We start from the raw sequence: 18,304 nt of genomic DNA on the forward strand, positions 1-18,304 counted from the left end.
AACAACATAGGATGTCGCGTATGAGCACTTCTTTTTCATTTTTGACATATTAATTTTTTTTATTTATTCATTAATCGTTTTTTTTTATAAATTTAATTCTGATGAGGAAATCAAAAAAGAGCTGTATTTGAATAAGATAACAGAAATCATCAAATATCATTAGGAGCATCGCAATCTGACGCAACTTGCTTATCAATCAGCTTAGCGGTTTTTGATTTGCAGATTCTTCCATGATGAAAGTTTGGAAGATATGATTGTGAATGAGCTGCATTGTGCTAGAGAAGCAAGAAGAGAATTGGTAGAGCTGACAAGATATGTTGATTGGAAGAGAAAAGAAGAAGAAAGAAAGAAAGAAACGAAGGAAGAGCTAATTTTGTCAAGATGGATTGAAACATTGGGGATTTTCTTTCGCATTTTCCGATTATGGAATGAATAATTTATTATGTCTTTAAGCAGTGTTGAAAGAGTGCATAGAGAATCAAGAATCAAACACAGAGAAATCAACGAGCAGCGCATTTATATAATTGAAGCAGCAGGCAACAAAGATGTGACAATTGATGGCTTGTTGAAAGATGGAGCTATTGATCTCGTTTTATAGGAACTTCAGCAATTAACAATGGAAAGAAGAACGGCATGCCAAAGTTTGATATTATGCTTGTCAATTTCAAAAAAAAAAAAAGTGAAGAAGAGAGACGAAATGGAAGAAGAGAAAAGAAAGAGCTGAAAAGGAAAGTGCTTGAAAAGATGGCAGAAGAAGGATGCGAAGATATCGTAGCTAGCATCCGAGGATTGATTCGATTTCATAACGAAGAAAATAATATTGATGATTTGTCATTCAAAATTTCTTTTTATTTTGTGAATGTTTGACCAGATACATTTCATTTTATATTTTAACTCAAAAATTTCTTCCTTCTTGTTCATATCTCAAAATTGAAAACAAATGCTTGAGGGTTTGATAACGTTTTTTTTATTTATTATAATTTCTTTAAAAAATGAAGTGAGACCTAATCGCATTAATATAAAGAGAAAATTGCATTGAAGATTATTCCATACAATTCTTTTCTTCTTCAGAAAACATCTACAAGAAATTTGTTGCTTCAACGTTTCGGTGGAAAAAAAAATGAATTCCATTCTTCATTTTTCTTTCATAACCTCCAGCTGCCTTTCGTCTTCTCCGATGAAAATTTCATTCATTTCTGCTGGTTTTTCTCAATTCTTTTCAATTGGAATTCTTTCTTTAAACATTTCCATTTATTTTCATAGAATCTGTTTATTTTCGCATTACATAAGAATGGAGAATGCAAAGAAAGAATAATTACATCGAGTATGACAAACTATGTGTAGAAAATATCAAGCGAACATGAATAGTGTTGCATTCGTGAGAATTTTGAGTAGTTAAATGAATGTTCTGTTAAAATATCAATTTTTCAGCAATCGAAAAAACACAAAATCAGCATTCTCCTTGTAAATATTGATAGATCATTATTTCATTAATTTCTTAGAATGACACACATTTTAATGATTAAAATTCAGCACTTTCTGTTCAGCTTATCTAATAATCTCAGCCCACTTATTACATATGAGTGAATTTGTTCGATTTCTTTGTTCATGGTCTGTACACACTTTTATCTTCATCACTAATTCAAATGCTCCATTAGGTCATTGGTATTGCTTTTTTCTTCCATATTAAAAAATAAGAATTTCATCCTTTATTTCGAAAAAGATCCGGAATAAACATTCAAAAACTTTGTTAGGTATGTTTTCATTATAAAATAAGAAATGAATTTTCAAATGATAAAATCACATCACATGAAGAAAATTGAAAAAAGAGTCAAACAAACAAAAATTAATGAAATTATGAAATTAACAAACATATCCATTTTCAAACAATCGTTAAAAGAAAATGTCTTCCAATGTGCATTCTTCAGATATTTTTTTGGACACATGTTTGGTTCTTTCAACGAAAATAAAGGATTATCAAATATCAAATGAAAAGTTATGGTTGCAATTGATGGAAAAATGAAATCTCAAACATTTCACAAGCTCAGCAAGTTATTTTGTTATTCTTAAACCTGTGTGACGTGATGAAATTTTTGTCTTCACGTCCGTCAGTGATGGTTGGTTACGTCAGTGGTGTTTTTTTTTTTTTTTTTAATAGAAAAAAGATAACTTAATTATTAATAGTGAACATTTTTTATTTTTGAATAAAAATTTTATTTTAAATAATTTTAAAAGGTGCAATTTTTGATTTGATAATCTTTTTCCCATAAATCGATTTCAATTTTAAATTAAGAATGAGTTGCTTTTAATCAGAGATCCAACGCCTCATTTGCACAATAATGTTCATAATGTGTCACTCCACTACTTTTCACATAACGATTGATGTATCTAGCACTTATACGGTTTAATATTATTTAAAACTCTCTGATTTTTCATTTTGATGTTTTTTCTTTTTTTAATCAAATTTTCATATCTCTGCCCACTATTCTCAAGTATTTCATTTCTTAATTGCTTATTTTAGACAATCACTGAATGCCTCTTATGTTTGAATGTTTGTTGAATTTTATCATAGAATATTTAAAAAGATTTCTCTTTTTCATCATTTCCTCCGCATCCTTTCCTGTACCCACGCTCTTTCATCGATTCAACCTTCAATTTAGAACAAACAACTTCATTTTTCAGACATGCTCTTCATCAAATGCTGCTGTAGTGCATGTTAGAACCGAAACTCAAAGATAAACACCAGGATGATTGATTTTATTCTATTTAAACAGCCATCCCTTCGAATGGTGTGAATGGAATGATTCAAATGGAGGATCAAGTTGTGGTGGAGCACTTCGTGTTGAATGCGCAAATGCAAATCTCTCAATCATTTCGTATTTATTCGACAATTGTTACTGTACAGGAAATGGTGAAGGAAGAGCAATATTCTGTCGATATTTATTACAAATCAGCATTACAAAATCTAATTTTTCGAATTGTCAGGCGAGACATGGAGGTGCTGTAGAAATATGGAATCCGCAATCAAATTCTGATTGGACATTCTCAGAAAACAGAGTTGAAAGTTGTAAAATAATTGATTGGAATAGATCAGGTTGGTATTTCGATATATATCCTTTGCCATCAAACTGTCAATTACTGTTCACAAACTGCAAGTGCATCGCAAATTCTTGTGGTGATGCTGCTGGTTCTCTAACATTTCAGAATCCTCCAGGCAACAAACTAAGTCAGTTTTTGATAAATGATTGTCAGCTCTTAAACAATAAATTGACATCAACTTCATCTACACGCGGTGGAGCTGCCATCTCTTTGGATGCATCCTTCACTTGGATGAATGAAATTAGATTCATCACCTTCTGCTTCTTCGATAGCAATTCCGCAACCAATGGCACAGGGAATGATGTGTTCTTCAGTGGCAATGCAATCACCAAATCTCCTTTGCAGCAATGCGGTTCAACAACAGAATCAAAAAGAGTGTGGAATGCAGGAACAGCTGACAATGCAGTGTACAACAGTTGGCTTCCTCTTATCCCTTCGATTAAAATAGTTGGCAACAGTGGAACAGATGCTTGCGGCTGTGGCAGAACACAGCAAATGCCATGCGCCACAATTGAGTTTGCCCTCAGCGGCTTCATCTCCCTCCAAGACGCCTCTTCACCCTCCTCACCTCAACATTTGTTCCCATTCAAACACTCACTTTCAGCGCGGTTGATACAAAAAATCACAGGAAATGGCACAACTGCCACCACCATTGCCTCCAGTGGCATTCCTCAACCACCAAACTCACATTCACAATCATCAACATCAACATCTTCTTCACCAGATCCATCTGCCTCGTCTGCCCTCTTCCAACAAACACAAGGTACCCTCACAGTCTCTGCCCTCGCCATCTCCCACAACTCCTCAAATCCCATCACCCCCATCCTCTTCCACCTCTCCAAAAACTCCCCTTCCCTCAACCTCAACACAACCACCATCACCGGAACAACCCCATCTTCATCATCAATCACAACCCCCCTCTTCTTCCTCACTGCTGGCTCCCTCGCCCTCAACCACACAGCAATCACCAGTCTCACCCTCAACAGTCAAAGCATCTTCCACCTCACCTCCCTCACAAATCCTCTCACCCTCAACTCCTCCAACATCACCGGCATCACCTCCACTGCCACTCCAGCCAGCTGTGTCCTCTCCTCTGCCACCTCCCCTGCCCTCTCCCTCTCCCTCGCCAACTGCACCATTACCAACATCAACTCAGCTCCACAAAACCAACAGACTGCCACCAATGGCGGGTGCATCTCATTCGCCTCATCTGCCTTTGCTAACACATTTTCTGTGGGCAACACCAAATTCACTGAATGTGATATGAGCAAAGAAGAATCGAAGAATTAGAAAGAGAGAAAAGCGAATACTCAGAGATCGGAACATGTTGGTGGACATGAAAGGAAAACTCAAACGAAACCTGTTTCAAGCGGATCAAAGAGAATGACATTCTGCGGGGATGATGCGAAAAAGAATGATAAAAAAGATAATAATAAAGAAACAAAAAAAATTTGAATTAAGAGAAAAGATGTTAAAGAAGATGAATGAATAAACCAGATAACTGTTTCATTTCGCAAGCTTTCTATGATTTACAGGTTAACAAAAGCAACAAAATACAATACGGTGATTTTTTTTAAAATTTCGAGATGAATTATTAAGTATTTTTGATAAAGCAATAAAAATCAACGTGCTTCAAAAATATCTTCTGCATATTTCTCGGATTTGATGTGAGACATTGAAGAAAAAATATAAAAAATTTGAGAGCATTTGTTAACAATAAGTTATAATTATATTTAATATTGAATCCATTTTCAAAGCTATAAAGAAGTGTCAAACTTCTCAAAACATTTCATTCATTCGAACAAACTATTCAGCCCTCATCTTCTGTTGACAAAGAGAGAGAAAAAAGTTCTGCAAAGTTATAAAAGTCTTTTGTGCTTTTCACCATTCCATGCAATATCTTTATCAAAAATTTCTGATCATCTTTCAATTCTTCTAGTACTGTATGATTCTTCCATTTCGCAATCATTATTCTCGACACAATTTGTTTCATGTTTATGACATCCAAAAAACTTTTTTCTATCACTCGTTTTCGAAGAAAAATTCTTCATGCGTTTCTGAAAAAATTGCGTTCAATAAATCAAGTGATGAAGATAAGGAAGGCAGGCGCTTCAAGTCGATCGAAGAAATTGATAAATACTTTTCAACGTTGTCGGGAAAGAAAGATGAATGAAAAAAAACGAAAATAACATTTTATTGAAAAGGAATTTGTTGAAGCCGAGTCTTCAATATATTTGTGTGCGTAACAAAGAGATGAAGATAAACCGTGAGTAGTTTGTTATCTGACTACTGGCTTTGGACATTTTAGTGAACTTTGTGAACTTGTTAATAAAAAAAATAGTTCTATAAAATTTATCATTAAAAAAACAAACCATTTTCTGATACTGTTTCATTCTGGACAAATTGTTGATTTTTTTTTAGGTCAAGTTTTTTTTGTGTGTTCTCGCTGCACGTGTTCAATTTTGATTTGTTCCATAATTACTTGAGAAAAGCGTTAAAATTCTTCATCGCACGATTCTATTTCACCTTCATCATAGGAAAATGCAACTTTTTCACCAATTAGTATTTATTTCAATTTTTTGTCCAACATCGAAATGCTGACTTGCCCTGACGGTCATGACCGTCACCGTCGATCTATAATTCCTTTTTTGCCTATCTGTCAGTTTCCCATTGTAACTTTTTCATTGTTTAAAAGTGATAAAAAAAGTCTTTTGATTTTCTTGTATAAATAATAAATTTAAAAATGAAATTAAATGAATTATTTGATTTTTTTGAGCTTTCACGAAAAATTAAAACTTTTATAAATAACTGACGTGAATATTTTTGTTGAGTCCGTCAGAATTGAAAATTTTCATGTCAATGGTCATTACGTCACTCAGGTTTAGTTATTCTGTTTCTTTTTCAAACGTGTTTATTTCATTGACAAAATGTAATGTCAGTGACAGAAGTGACATCCAGTGACATATTAAATTCCTTGTTTCACAGATCATGTCAGTGAAAATTTAATTTTGGAACATTAGATTAATTGAATTTTCAAAAATTTTGCAAAAAATATTCAATATTTCTTTATCAAATATTTTTTATCATGTTTGACAAAGAAAAAATCACTGCTGATTTCTTTTCTTCTCTTTCTGTTTTCTTTCTTTTTTCATTTTGTTGAAATCAATATTTCCTTCCATGTTCCAACAAAATTTTCTAATTTTGTTGAAACATGAAACATTCTGTCAATTATTTAAAAAAAAAAATATTGGCACATTTTATTTTTCAGTACTCAGAAATACTCCCAAAAATGAAGTAAATAAAAAAATAATGGTTGTGATCAGTAAAAATTGTCCTGTCGGTCACCTATGTCAGTTTCTGACAAATTTTGCCACTTGTCGCACAGGTTTATTTTCACGTTTTATCTTTCACTTTATCAACAAAAAATTAAAAAATCCAAATTTTTTGTGATTTTTCAATATTCTCAAACAAAATTTGAGACATATTAAAAGAAGATTTAATTTTACAAAAAGAGAGCGAAATATCGAAAATTTATAATTTATTCTTGTTCCTCTATTCTATTTTTAACATTTTCACATTTTTTTTGATCTCTGTGTAATTAAATATCTCAAATAAAAATTTGTTTCTTTTGATGTTCGCAGAGCAATCAACAACAAACAAAGTAAATATTTTTGAAGCTCTCAGTCGAGTCGACAGATTGATGCAGCTTTCATCTTTGCCACTTTCTCCATTGACTGGACATATTTCATTTTCATTGATAGATTTCTTTTTTCAAACCTCTCTTAATAAGTCTTCTCTACCTCCTTGACTGCTCTCCTCCACTGCTCTTCTAGTAATGTCTCCATCGTTACCATTTCAAATGCCTTAGGATCCTTTCTGATGTTATCATTCACAATCTCTTTCAGATCATCTGCTTCATTCTTCACCTTCTTCCATCGAACAGCCAGAATAGCAACAATTACAAGCAGAAGCACGTCAAATACAACACACACAATCTCAACAATTGGCAAAAATGATTTTTCTTTCTTTCCCTCCTTCAACAAGTTTTCCATCTCCCTTTAGCTCAGATTTAGTTCTGTTCTTCAGGATGAATGACTCCGTCATGAAAGAGAATCAATCTTTCCAAACAAGATCTTTGCAGATATTTCTGTTTTCTCAGATGCATTGAAACAATTGATGCTGGAATGGCTTCATGATTCTCTATTTCACCTGCTAACTCTTCTGACAGATGCGGATACACCTGGAGTTCGTGAACCATTCAATCGAAGGAATCAACCTGGAGAGCCAAGTCGCAATGCAGAAGCAAGGAACCAGCAAGATCAACTGCAAGGGTGTCACCTTACTGGAAAGATATCACTGAATTTAGCTGTTGAATGAGGAACGGGATGCTCTTTCTGAAGCCATTTTTCCAATGTTCTCAAACTGGTGGAAATCCACGTCGAGGTGTTTGGAAGAAAGCCATCCCCGACTTTCGAACTTTCAATATTCAGAAGCGCATGGACAGAGCAGGCGATGTAGTTCCTCATGTATGGATAGCATGCAACATTCGGTCTGTTGTTGGCAAATAATACAAATTAGATGGAAATGCTTCCGACTGATACAGACAGCCCTCCTTTAGATGAATTGACAATGCTCGTGTCTATTTTTCTTCACGAGCAATTCTGAAGATCAACCATTGATCTAATCCACTGGCACAGCTCTTCTGATCGATCATCGCTCGCTCTCAACTCTGGTGCGCTTGTTGCTCCATCAAATGAACATGAAGATAAGTTTTCATCCGTCAAATCTGCCAACGCTTCAATGCTCCCTTTTTCAGATGTGGAAACACACTTTTTGTTCGAGCAGTTTTCCAATTCCAGCAAAAAAGATGAAGATGAAGCAACCAAGCAACACGGACAAAGCGAATCTCTTGTTACGTTTTGAAATGAAGACTGCTTCAAATGAAATGTCGAAACATTCTATGTCACGCTCACTGCACATCCTTCTCCAAGCATTGTGTTTGAAATAGCCAAGAATGATCTCAATATCTGAATCTTGGCATTTTATTGAATGCCAAGAACCAGACAGCACAGATATTGCATCGAATTCCGAATGATAGTATTGGATGTTTGAATGGCCTCCAGAACTATCTGAGGAAAGCACAATCACGTTTGATCCGCTCTTAGTGCCTTTCATCTGAATGTTCTGAAGCTGTGAATCTTTGTAATTGCGAAGGACGAGAGAGGATCGATCAAAAATATACCTGAAAATAAGCACCTGAGACATGAACAGGTTTGCAAGATTGCGGAAGTCCAACAACGCACTTGAATTCATGTCAGAAATGTTCAAGTTCATATATGAGCAATATTGGACGCCTCTTGCTGCCAGGCACGAAGAACTGAGACTAAAGAAAGTGAAAGTCCACCCGTTTGTCGATAGTCTGCAATTCTCGTGGAGAATGATGGAGCAATCCAATTTCATTTCAGAGTTTCCAGTCGAATCTTCTTGAGTAAACGCTGCGTCTGAAATAGACAAGTTTACATCAGCCAGCAATAACAAGCTGGAATGAGAAGAAGAAAAAGCGCTTCCAAACAAAAACGTGAGAAATTCCTTTTTCACTCTCGATGAGCACGAAACGAGGCTTTTCGTCTTGCTTCCGATGCTGCTGTTCAGCACAACATTCCCTCTTTCTCCTTCTTCATCCAGCGACTTGAGCCAAACATCGCAAGCGCTTGCTTCCCCTGTCACCTCAGCGCTTTTGTCAATCAGAAAACTGCAGTAAACTGAAGGAATGATGTGGGGCAGAGCAACATTCAAGGAAATGCACGGTTCGCTCATTGCGCCACGCTGCTGCGAATCAGAAGCGTTGTCCGTTGTTGAAGATGCAAATATTGTCTCGCTCTGATACACAACCACAAGCAGCAACAGATCCTGCACATCAGCATAGTCAGGTGCTGTGCATCCACACATCGCAAACTCCCTGACAAACGGTGCTCTGAAATCGAGATCGAACAGCTCAGCTCCTGTTTGAGTTTTCACATTCGCGCATTTCACATACACGTCTCTTCCCACAAATGCTTTGTTCTCCATGAATGCGGTGTTTTTTAACAGGTAAGGAAGACATCTCTTGTGATCAAAGAGCAATCCAGGAATATAGTGCCTCCTCTTCCAGTTGCAGAGTTGAAACATCCAGAGATAGCTGAAAAACTGCACTCAAAAAAACCTCCTTCGCTTAGACTCATAATCATTCCTCCACCGCTTTCACTTTGGCTGCTTTTACAGTTCTTCATCGATGTGTTTTGCACAGACACGCTACAAGGCTCGCTACCAATGCAGCTGATAAGGATGGTTCAGATGGCGGACTTTGGAGAAGCGAAAAAAGCGCGTAACATTTCAGCTGAACTATTAAACTGTTAACTTCAACCAATCCTATCAACTCGCCTCTCCACACAGCCTGTGAAAACACGGAAACAATTCTTCTGATCATCAACTCCGTATTGCTCATGGAAACATTTGTCAAATCAATGCTGCTCTCATGTGATGCAGTTAGAACGTGGACTCCACATTCGATGGATTAAAACCAGAAGAATAACATTTCGCATATTTTAAACAGGAAACCTCTAACGCAAAAAGGAATGTCTGCTGGAGAAGCGCAGACAAATAGCAAGAGAAAGTCGATAAAACGACGTTCATTATTCAATGAAATAATGAAGACTAGCTTATTTGATTTAATTATTTTTTATTAAAAAATAATATCAATTACAAATATTGTCCGGTTGTTTTTTCAAGTCTTTTAATGCTATTGGCCCAAGCAGAGCAGAAATAAAGTTGTTTGCACATTCATTGACACAATCTAACACATTATTCAGCATTATTTCAATTAGCATTAATTGCGATAATTAAAAAAAATGCTAAACATTTCATAATTCATGAAATTCTTCTTTTTTTCAATTTTAAACGCATGTTGAAACAGGTGGATTTTATTCATAGAAGGTCCAACAATCAAAGGATGCAATATTGATGCGTTTTGAATCGTTTTTTGGCGCAAAAGAATTTTATCAGTTTTATTAACTTCTTGATCTTTTTGATCTTTGAAAAAATTTGACGAAAACAACAAAAATCATTTCCAAAACAACATTTACAATTTACAAATAATATATGTATATTTTTGCAATCAATTTTATATACATTAAATATACTTGTTTTTCATCAAAATTTTCGTAACTCAAATGAACTCAGTCTATCTCAAATGAATTCGGTTTATTCAAATAAACTCGATCTATTCGAATAAACATGAGTTCATTTGAATAAATCTGGTTTATTTAAATGAAAAAAATCTATTCAAAATTCATCTATTGAAGAATTATTGAAGAATTATTGAAGAATTATTGATATGACATTAATAATTTTTTATTCAATCAAAAGAGAAGAAAACTAAAACGGGAAAAAAATATTCAGTGAAATAAAAAAAACTAATAAATTCATCATCGACTTTATTTAAAGCAATCATATAAAAGAATCCAAATGAATAAAGATAAAAAAACTGGTTATGAAGATTGAAAATCATGTTCATTTTAATATGCAAAATAAAAGGATAACAATCAAAACACTAAAAAATAAAAAACTAGTAACAAAACAAACATAGAAAAGGTGCTGTTTCAAATGAAAAGTGCACAATTATTAAAGAAAAAATTATTCAACAATTTTATTGCACAAATAGAACTCGAAAAGAAATTCACTTTCTAATCCAAATTGCAATTTGAAAGTATTTCAACTCTTTATGAAAATTCGATTTGTTTAATAAAGAAATACATAAAACATTGTTTCAGTTTACAAACTTTGCAGACTTTTTTGAAGGATAAAATTTAATCTGTTTATTATCTATGTGTCTAACAATCAGAAATCCTCCATCATTTTGAAGAATGCTTAGACTTTGAATAATCTGCATATCTCCGAGGAGAAATTTGAGGGTCTGAAACAAAAGCCGGCTTTATGTGAAACTTGCTTCCGAAATTAAATTCAGAGGGTGGCTTGATGTGCTGCTTCGGATAATATCTGCTTTTTGGCTTTGTCTTCATCACGACGACAGGAGAAGCAGGAGGTGCGATGGCAGAGGAAAGAGGCTGGACAGAAGGAGGCGAAAAGGGAGATGACGGGTCGCGAGGTGTGGGTGTCTGGAGGAGAGGAGAAATGGAAGAGGAAGAAGAAACAGCTGGCAATGATGCTGTTGAAATTGCAGGAGGCGAAGCTGAGAGTTGAGAGGAAGACGGAGATTTCTTTGAATGAAGTGGTGTTGTGTTTACAGAAGATGAAAGTGAAGCGGATGAAGATGACGATGAAGAAGGCTTCTGATGAGATAACAATTCGTCTTTTGGTTTTTTTCCTTCTTTTGTTTCTTCCATTTCCTTGTTTTTGTCCAAATCAGCATTTGCAGCATCATCTACAGCAATAGGAAACAAACCTCCAATTTTCATTTTCCCTCTGCCTCCTCCTCCTCCTCCTCCTTCCCTGTTCTCCACAAATGATGTTGCCAGCAACCCCTTTTTCTTCATAAGATTCAGAATTTCTTTGTCTTTCTTGTCTTTCTCTCTCTCCTTCTCCTTCTCCGTGTCCAATTTCTGCTTTTCCTTTTCTACCTCCCCCTTCATCTCCTTCAACTCCTGCTGATGCATCCTCTCCCTCTCTCCCAGCTCCACCTCCAGCGCCATCACCCGGTTCTCCAGCATCTGCGTCTTCGTAAGCAGAGTGTTCAGCCGCTGCATGTTTCCTCCGCCTCCTCCTCTTCCTCTGCTCTCCTCCTTCACAAACAGCGCTATGTTCATCTTCTCTTCGTGCTCCTTCATCCACTTCGTCCGAAGCCTCTGCACTTCCACTGTCAGCTGCCTGTTCTCTTCTTCCAGCTTCTTCATTTCTCCTCTATTTCTGTACTGTTTGGACACACTTAATCGTCCTTCTTCTTCTGAATCATCTTCGTCTTCCTCATCCTCCTCCTCCTCATCGCTTTCATCGCTTCCATATCCTTCCTCATCTCCTTCTCCTTCTCCTCCTTTGCTTCTTCCCTTCTTTCTCCTTCTGGACTGCCTTCTTTCCATTCTGTTGCTCGACTGCTGCAGTCTTTTCAACTGCCTCAGCTGAGCATCTGATGTTTTCTGCAGCTTTTCGAGCACTGCTTTCAGCTCAGCATTTTCATTCGTGTAAAACAAAAGCTGCTGCTGAAGCGATGCAATGCGCGCAGAAGAAGCAGAAGAAGAAGAAGCCTTTGGAGAAGCCTTTGGAGAAGCAGACACATTCGAAGACGGAAAACGAAGTGGCGTCTGTTTTAGCTTGGCAGGCGACGAAATCAACTGAACAGAGCTGTTGCGCTTCCTCTCGCCTGGCTTTTCGCCTCCTTTCACCTTCACTTCATTTGAGCTCTTTCCAATCGGCTTCGTCTTCTTCTCTGGCGTCAGAAGCGCAACAGACCCAGTTTTGCTGTCTGCATCGTTGTCTGAGTATTCTTCCTCCTCTTCTTCTTCGTCTTCTCCTCTGCCTCTTTTTGGTCTGTTTTCTTCTGCTTTTCTCTGTTGCGGCAAGCGAGTAACAGACTTGCTTTGTGTTTTGAACAGCTTCGGCCGGAAAATCTGTGTTTTTGAGGCTTTTGAAGCAGAAGAGGAAGCTGTTGATGTTTGCTTGTTTTGCATGCTGCTGCGTTTGTTTGCCGGCTCTTTCTTTTTCAGAAGCTGCTTTTCCTTCTCTTTTTGCTTCTCTGCCAAAGCCAGCCTTTCCTCGTATGCCTTTTGCAGCCCATCCAACCTCTTTCTTTCTTCTTCTTTCTCCTTCTCCTTTTCTTTTTCTTTTTCTTTCTCTTTCCTCTTCTTCTCTGCCCTCAGCCTCTCTAGTTCAGCCATCGCCTCTCTCTTCTTCTTCGTCTCCAGCCAAAAATCTTCAATCATCAGTGCGCTTTCCTTCCTCTTCTTCATCTCCTTCTCCTGCTGCCTCTGCTTTTCTCTTTCCTTCTGCCTGATCCGCTCTGCTTCCTTCTGCATCTCTGCCGCTCGCATCTTCCTCTCCCTCTCTTTCCTCGCCTTCTCCTTCTTTTCTCTCTCAGCTTTCTCTTTCTCTTCCAACACCTTCGCTTTTCTGAACCTCTCCTCCCTCATTTTTGCTTCTTCCTCTGCCTCTTTCTGCTTCTTTTGCTTTTTCAGCTCAGAAAGTTCGTTTTTGGCGTCTCTCACCAGCAATTCGTTCTTCCACCAGGTCTCCAGCGTATCCACAGCCTCTTTCCTCTTCTTCCCTTCGCTTTCCATTTCGCTCTTCTTTCTCTGCTCTTCTTCTTCTTTCTCTTTCTCTTCCCTCATTTTCCGTTCTTTTTCCTTCTTCCTCATGTCTTCTGCTTCCTTTCGCATCTTCTCGCTCCTCATCTTCCTTTCCTTTTCTTTCCTCTTGTTCTCTCTCACTTTCTTCTCCTCCTCCTCCATTTCCTTCTTCGCTCTTGCTGCTTCTTTTTCTTCCTCCAATTTTTTGTTCCTTTTCAGCTCTTCCAACTCTTCCTTTGCTTCTTCTGCCAACAAACTGCTTCTCCACCAGTCTTCAATAAACAGCACAGCTTTCTTCTTCTTCTGCTTCTCTGCTTCCTCTTTGGCTCTTCTCCTTTCTTTCTCTTCTTCATTCTCAAAGCTTTCCTCTTCTTCTTCTTCTCCTCCTCCTCCTTCTCCTTCTCCGCCTTCACCTTTGCTCTGTTCTTTGTTCACGTGAAATGAATAAAGATTCTCTTGTTCTCTCTGTTTTCTCAGTCTTCTTTGCCGTCTTTTCTTCAAAATGTCGTTGATTTGTTCGTTTTCTTCAGAATTTTTCATTTCATTTCCTTCTCCTCTTGTTTCTTCCTCCTCCTCCTCTTCCTCTTCTTTGTCTTTTTTCTCCAGTTCGCTCATAACATTCAGGTCAAGATGAACACATGCAAATGATATGCGCTCATTTACTGAAGTCACAGGAAGTGAAGAAAACAGAGAATGATACGGCTTGTGCGTCCCAACCTGTTCATCATAATATTCAACATCAAAGAAAAAGAGAAAGAAAGAGAGAGAAAAAAAAAAAGAGAGAGAGAGAGAGAAGAAATGAAATGAAATGAAATGAAATTTTTCACTCATAAAATCAGCATAAGCATAAATAGAAGAACAAACCTGTTTATTAATAGCTTCTGATACATTCACCATCGTTATTCCAGTTATTCCCATTTTGATATCTCCTTCAAGAACATCATTTTCTTGTTGCCTTTTCAACTCCTCCTCCTCTTCTTCTTCTTCTTTCCTTTCTCTTTCTTTTATCTCCTCCATCTCTTCCATCATAATTTTCCTCATCATCTCTTTCTTCCTCTCTTCCTCCTCTTTCCTCTCTCTTTCTGCCACTTCTTCGTCTGACGCCACATCCGGAACAATCGGCATCTTAAACCCAAATCCGTATCTGTCGCCTCCTTCATCTTCGTCTTCATCACCGTCGTTATATTCTTCTTCCTCATCGTCTATCTGAAATCCATTGTCGCTGTCAAAATGCTTCACATTTGTGCTTTTCTGATCTTTGATCAGTTTGAATGGCTGGAAAGGAGCTGCATTGTTATCTTCATCTTCATCGTCCTTCTCGTCATTCATCACAACTTTCAGCTCTTCTTCTCCTTGTTCTTCTTCCTCCTCCTCTTGCCCATTTATTTGATTCTTCCTTTTGTCCTTTTCTTTCCCTTTGCCCTTTTTCTCCTTGTTTTCTGCTTCTTCTGTTGCATTCTCCAAGAAAAATGTGTCAAAATCATCGTCATATGCGTCGTTTGCCTCCGCCTCTTCCACCTTCTGCTGCTGCTGCATCTTCATTTCCGACTCCTTCTTTCTTCTTTCCTCTTCTTCTGCTCTTTTTTGGACTGCACTTTGCTTCTTTTGTTTGTATTCCTTCAGAAACGAGCGCTGAAACGACGGCGGCCACATCAGAAGCTCAGGAAGAGGAACAGGAGACAAAGCACAATCTGAAGAAATAGCATTATTGGATGAAGAAGAAGATGATGATGATTTGAGGTGAGGAGGGTAAATGAATGGGAGCAAGGGAGGAGGCGGAGGGGGTGATGGGATAATTGCAGGCTGAGTGTTCAGAGGAGGAGAAATGAACTCAATCAGAGCAGATGCATTGGGGTGGTCGACAATTGCCTATGAAATAAAAGAATAGAATGTTCATTTGAAATAACAGGAATGAATTGTTAAATATAAAAAAAACATTTAGAAAATTTCACTCTCTCAAAACAATTTCAGAAAGATAAAGAAAAATAAATAAAGTTTGAATAAATTTCTCGTTGAAAATCACCTTTTTTCATTCGATTCAATACAAATTGACAAAAATCTTTAAATAATTCATTGAATAGCCATAAAAAAAATACCTTTGTGAATACACTTGCACTGGACAAGACGGTACCGGCACGAGCCAGAAAACAACAGCCAGATATTTTAGCAGGAACAGAAAGAGAAGATGCAACAGAGAGAAGAATAGAGCGACTTATTTGAGGAAGATGCAGATGAGCAGAAGAAGACGAGGAAGAAGAAGATGATGAAGAAGATGAAGAAACATCAGAGGAAGAGTTCGCACAATCTGATGAATGCACCGCAGGATGAAGAAGATATTCTGGATAAAATGGGATTGTTATCTTCCGAGCAATACTTTCCTTCGCCTTTCCATTTCCTTTTGCTCTTTCTTCTTTCTCTTCCATCTTCCAATTCTGAGACTCGACCATCAGATGAGGCAGATGCGGAACAAACACATCCACAAAGGGCAACGACTCTTTCATCGCTTCTTCATCTCTTTCATTCGCTCCATTTGTCCGCCTTCCTGAAAGCTGGCTTTGGTTGCCTCTCTCTAATCTTTCTCCTTCTTCATCATTTTCTTCTTCCTCTTCCTCTTCTCCTTCATTGTATTTCTCTCTTTCCTTTTTCGCTTCAATAGCTTTCACCTTCGGCTCCACATTGGATTCCCAATATTTCTTCCCGTTTGGCACAATTCTGGTTGAAATGATGGTTGGAAAAGAGAAATCAACTTCTTCCTCGTCCTCTTCCTCATCTTCTGCCGTTTGAGGCCTTTCTTCGCCTTCAAACCAGTCGTCGTCATATTCCCCTTTCTTCTTCTTTTTCTTCTTTTTCTTCTTTTTTCCTTCATTTCCGCCTTCCAAATCGTAAAATGTGAAAGCAAACGGAAGACGTATTTTCGAATCAAGGAACACTTTCATCATCGATTTATCGCCCATTTCTTGTATCACATCGTTTGGCCTGTAGCACAGCGAAAACGAGAGAGAGATGTTTGTGCATGGATCAATTGCACGGAAGGTGAATGCTCTGCTGGGAAGAAGAGAATCCAAAGAGAAGAAACAAGAATAATGCACTTGTTCTGAAGGCGAGGAAAATGAGGTGCAAAGAGAGAGTGGTGTGAATGTGCTAAAATATGAATGGCGATTTGAAGAAGAAGAAGAAGAAGTTGATGATGATGATGATGATGATGATGATGATGATGATGATGATGATGATGATGATGATGATGATGATGATGATGATGATGATGATGATGTGTATGGTTGTGAACTGCGTTTGTTTGTGTGTTTAGTTCCATTTTCCCCGTTCATTTCATCGTTATCATTCCCTTCTCCTTCTTCTTCCTCTTCCTCTGCTCTTTCTATTTCTTCCCACAACTTTTCTCTCATCTCCTTCTCCTTCTTTCTCCTCCTCGGCGACACAATCAGAAACCCCAAAACAGAACTCGGCTTCGCCTCAAAAGCCATCTGCTCGAAGAAAAAGAGCCTTTTTTTCTTTGTCTTCTTGTCCACTTTCATCCGCCCCTTAAGAGACTGGCAGCATTCTGCGCGGCTGTCGAGCACAAACACACGAACAAACGCATCTGGCGGGAGTCGGAGATGCTCCTCAAGTCCTTTTAAGTCGCTTCTGCTGCGTTCCTGCTCTTTCTTTGTAGCGGGCTTCGTTTGGTGCAAAGATCTTCTCTCCATCTCCATCCAGCGCGCCTCGTCAAAGGAGCCGAACATTTCCTGTGACTTCTTTATCCCTTCCTTATTCTGCTTCTGCAGCTCGTCAAACATTCCGCTGTGTGGCTTTCCTCCTTTGCATTGCCCGTCGGCTGCACCTTCTCCATCTGCCCAGAACAGGTTCACAATCAGCGGATATCCGTCGCTGCACAATGGATGTGCAACATTTGATTGCGTTGATTTTTGGCTTCCCTTTTCTGGAAGATCGCAATAATGACGAGAAGGCTTAACGAGTTGGGCAGAAGTGGATTCTTCTAGAGCTTCCAGCCCTCTTCGGATGAATCTGATAGATGATTCAGCTGAAACTGTCAAGCGACAAAATTTCTGCAGATACGGGATTGCCTCTTCAAATGATGTTTTTATAATCCGAAATGTCGCCAGAATGATTCCCACATGATCTTTAGGCATTCCATCAAGAGCTGTTTCCTCGCTGTTCTCCTCCAAGCATTCATCTTCTTCCGCGCTGCTGAATGAAATCAGGTAATTGCTGTCAAAACCCCCTGTTTCAGGAGAGTCAAAGTAATTTTTTCCTTTGCGTAAATATAAAAAAGCTTGGATTGGATAACCAGCTTGAAGTTTTGACAGAGTTGATGAATCAAATGTATATCTGCAACGTGCCGAGCAAACTAAATCTCTTGAAGTTGCATTGCTATTGTTGCTTTTAAAAAGCTCACACAACACAGATGGATGAGACATATAAATGGAAGGTAATACTAACAAAAAAAAAATTCGCAATGATAAATTTTATAAAATATAGCACACAAAAATCAAAATGCTGCTGCGAATAAAAAGGAGTTGAGGAATCAGAAACAACGTTTGTTCTCAAAAAACAAGGTTGTTCATTTCCAGTGTCAAAAGCAAGAGATAATGATGAAGAACATTTTTCCTTAAAGAATAAATTAATTTTCAAATAAAATAAAACATTCATTTAACATATTCAATATTAAGAAATTTCTTGAAAATTATATAAAAATAAAACTTTCAATTCAATATTTGTTAATGAAAGACGAAAAATTCTGTGCAAATTATGTGGAGAATTAAGGTGCATGCTAGATTTATCTTCTATCCATGGTGTTATTTCGTCATTTTCCACTTTTTCATGTTGCATTAACGTGAAAATGTTTTTCTTGAATTATTGTATGGGATATTCTTAACTGATTTTTGTGGGGAAATCATAATTCTTTGCGCATT

General features: G+C 37.5%; 5 protein-coding genes across 5 annotated transcripts; 1 reads left to right on the top strand and 4 right to left on the bottom strand.

Moving 5' to 3' along the window:
- Nucleotides 1-3,248: 3,248 nt before the first annotated feature.
- Nucleotides 3,249-3,635, bottom strand: MONOS_11783 (uncharacterized protein; the record flags this gene model as incomplete). The annotated part of the gene is made up of 1 exon (XM_067864348.1): nt 3,249-3,635. One exon carries the CDS (start codon nt 3,633-3,635, stop codon nt 3,249-3,251), a length of 387 nt encoding a protein of 128 aa, XP_067734119.1.
- A 95-nt stretch (nt 3,636-3,730) lies between these two features.
- Nucleotides 3,731-4,366, top strand: MONOS_11784 (uncharacterized protein; the record flags this gene model as incomplete). Its single annotated transcript, XM_067864349.1, has 1 exon — nt 3,731-4,366. The coding sequence occupies one exon, from the start codon at nt 3,731-3,733 to the stop codon at nt 4,364-4,366; it is 636 nt and encodes a 211-aa protein (XP_067734120.1).
- Nucleotides 4,367-6,881: 2,515 nt separating this feature from the next.
- Nucleotides 6,882-7,151, bottom strand: MONOS_11785 (uncharacterized protein; the record flags this gene model as incomplete). The annotated part of the gene is made up of 1 exon (XM_067864350.1): nt 6,882-7,151. The coding sequence occupies one exon, from the start codon at nt 7,149-7,151 to the stop codon at nt 6,882-6,884; it is 270 nt and encodes an 89-aa protein (XP_067734121.1).
- A 760-nt stretch (nt 7,152-7,911) lies between these two features.
- MONOS_11786 (uncharacterized protein) lies at nt 7,912-9,168 on the bottom strand (the record flags this gene model as incomplete). The annotated part of the gene is made up of 1 exon (XM_067864351.1): nt 7,912-9,168. One exon carries the CDS (start codon nt 9,166-9,168, stop codon nt 7,912-7,914), a length of 1,257 nt encoding a protein of 418 aa, XP_067734122.1.
- A 1,257-nt stretch (nt 9,169-10,425) lies between these two features.
- On the bottom strand, nt 10,426-18,252 carry MONOS_11787 (uncharacterized protein). Its single transcript, XM_067864352.1, has 5 exons — nt 18,093-18,252; nt 17,876-17,999; nt 15,470-17,826; nt 14,238-15,242; nt 10,426-14,090 (listed from the first exon to the last, which is right to left on the bottom strand). Exons 1-5 carry the CDS (start codon nt 18,219-18,221, stop codon nt 10,989-10,991), a joined length of 6,717 nt encoding a protein of 2,238 aa, XP_067734123.1. The 5' UTR covers nt 18,222-18,252; the 3' UTR covers nt 10,426-10,988.
- Between the last annotated feature and the right edge of the window lie 52 nt (nt 18,253-18,304).

The sequence above is a fragment of the Monocercomonoides exilis genome, assembly GCF_001643675.1.
Source record: "Monocercomonoides exilis strain PA203 chromosome Unknown scaffold5-2102611, whole genome shotgun sequence".
Classification (NCBI taxonomy): domain Eukaryota; phylum Preaxostyla; order Oxymonadida; family Polymastigidae; genus Monocercomonoides; species Monocercomonoides exilis.

Excerpts from the sequence above, each read along its gene's own strand:
- MONOS_11787 (XM_067864352.1), bottom strand. The coding sequence starts at position 18,221 with ATGCAACATGAAAAAGTGGAAAATGACGAAATAACACCATGGATAGAA. Across the intron at positions 17,827-17,875 it reads GCAGCAGCATTTTGATTTTT|TATTACCTTCCATTTATATG; the intron begins GTGTGCTATATT and ends TTTTTTTGTTAG. Across the intron at positions 14,091-14,237 it reads CAGAAGCTATTAATAAACAG|GTTGGGACGCACAAGCCGTA; the intron begins GTTTGTTCTTCT and ends TATGATGAACAG.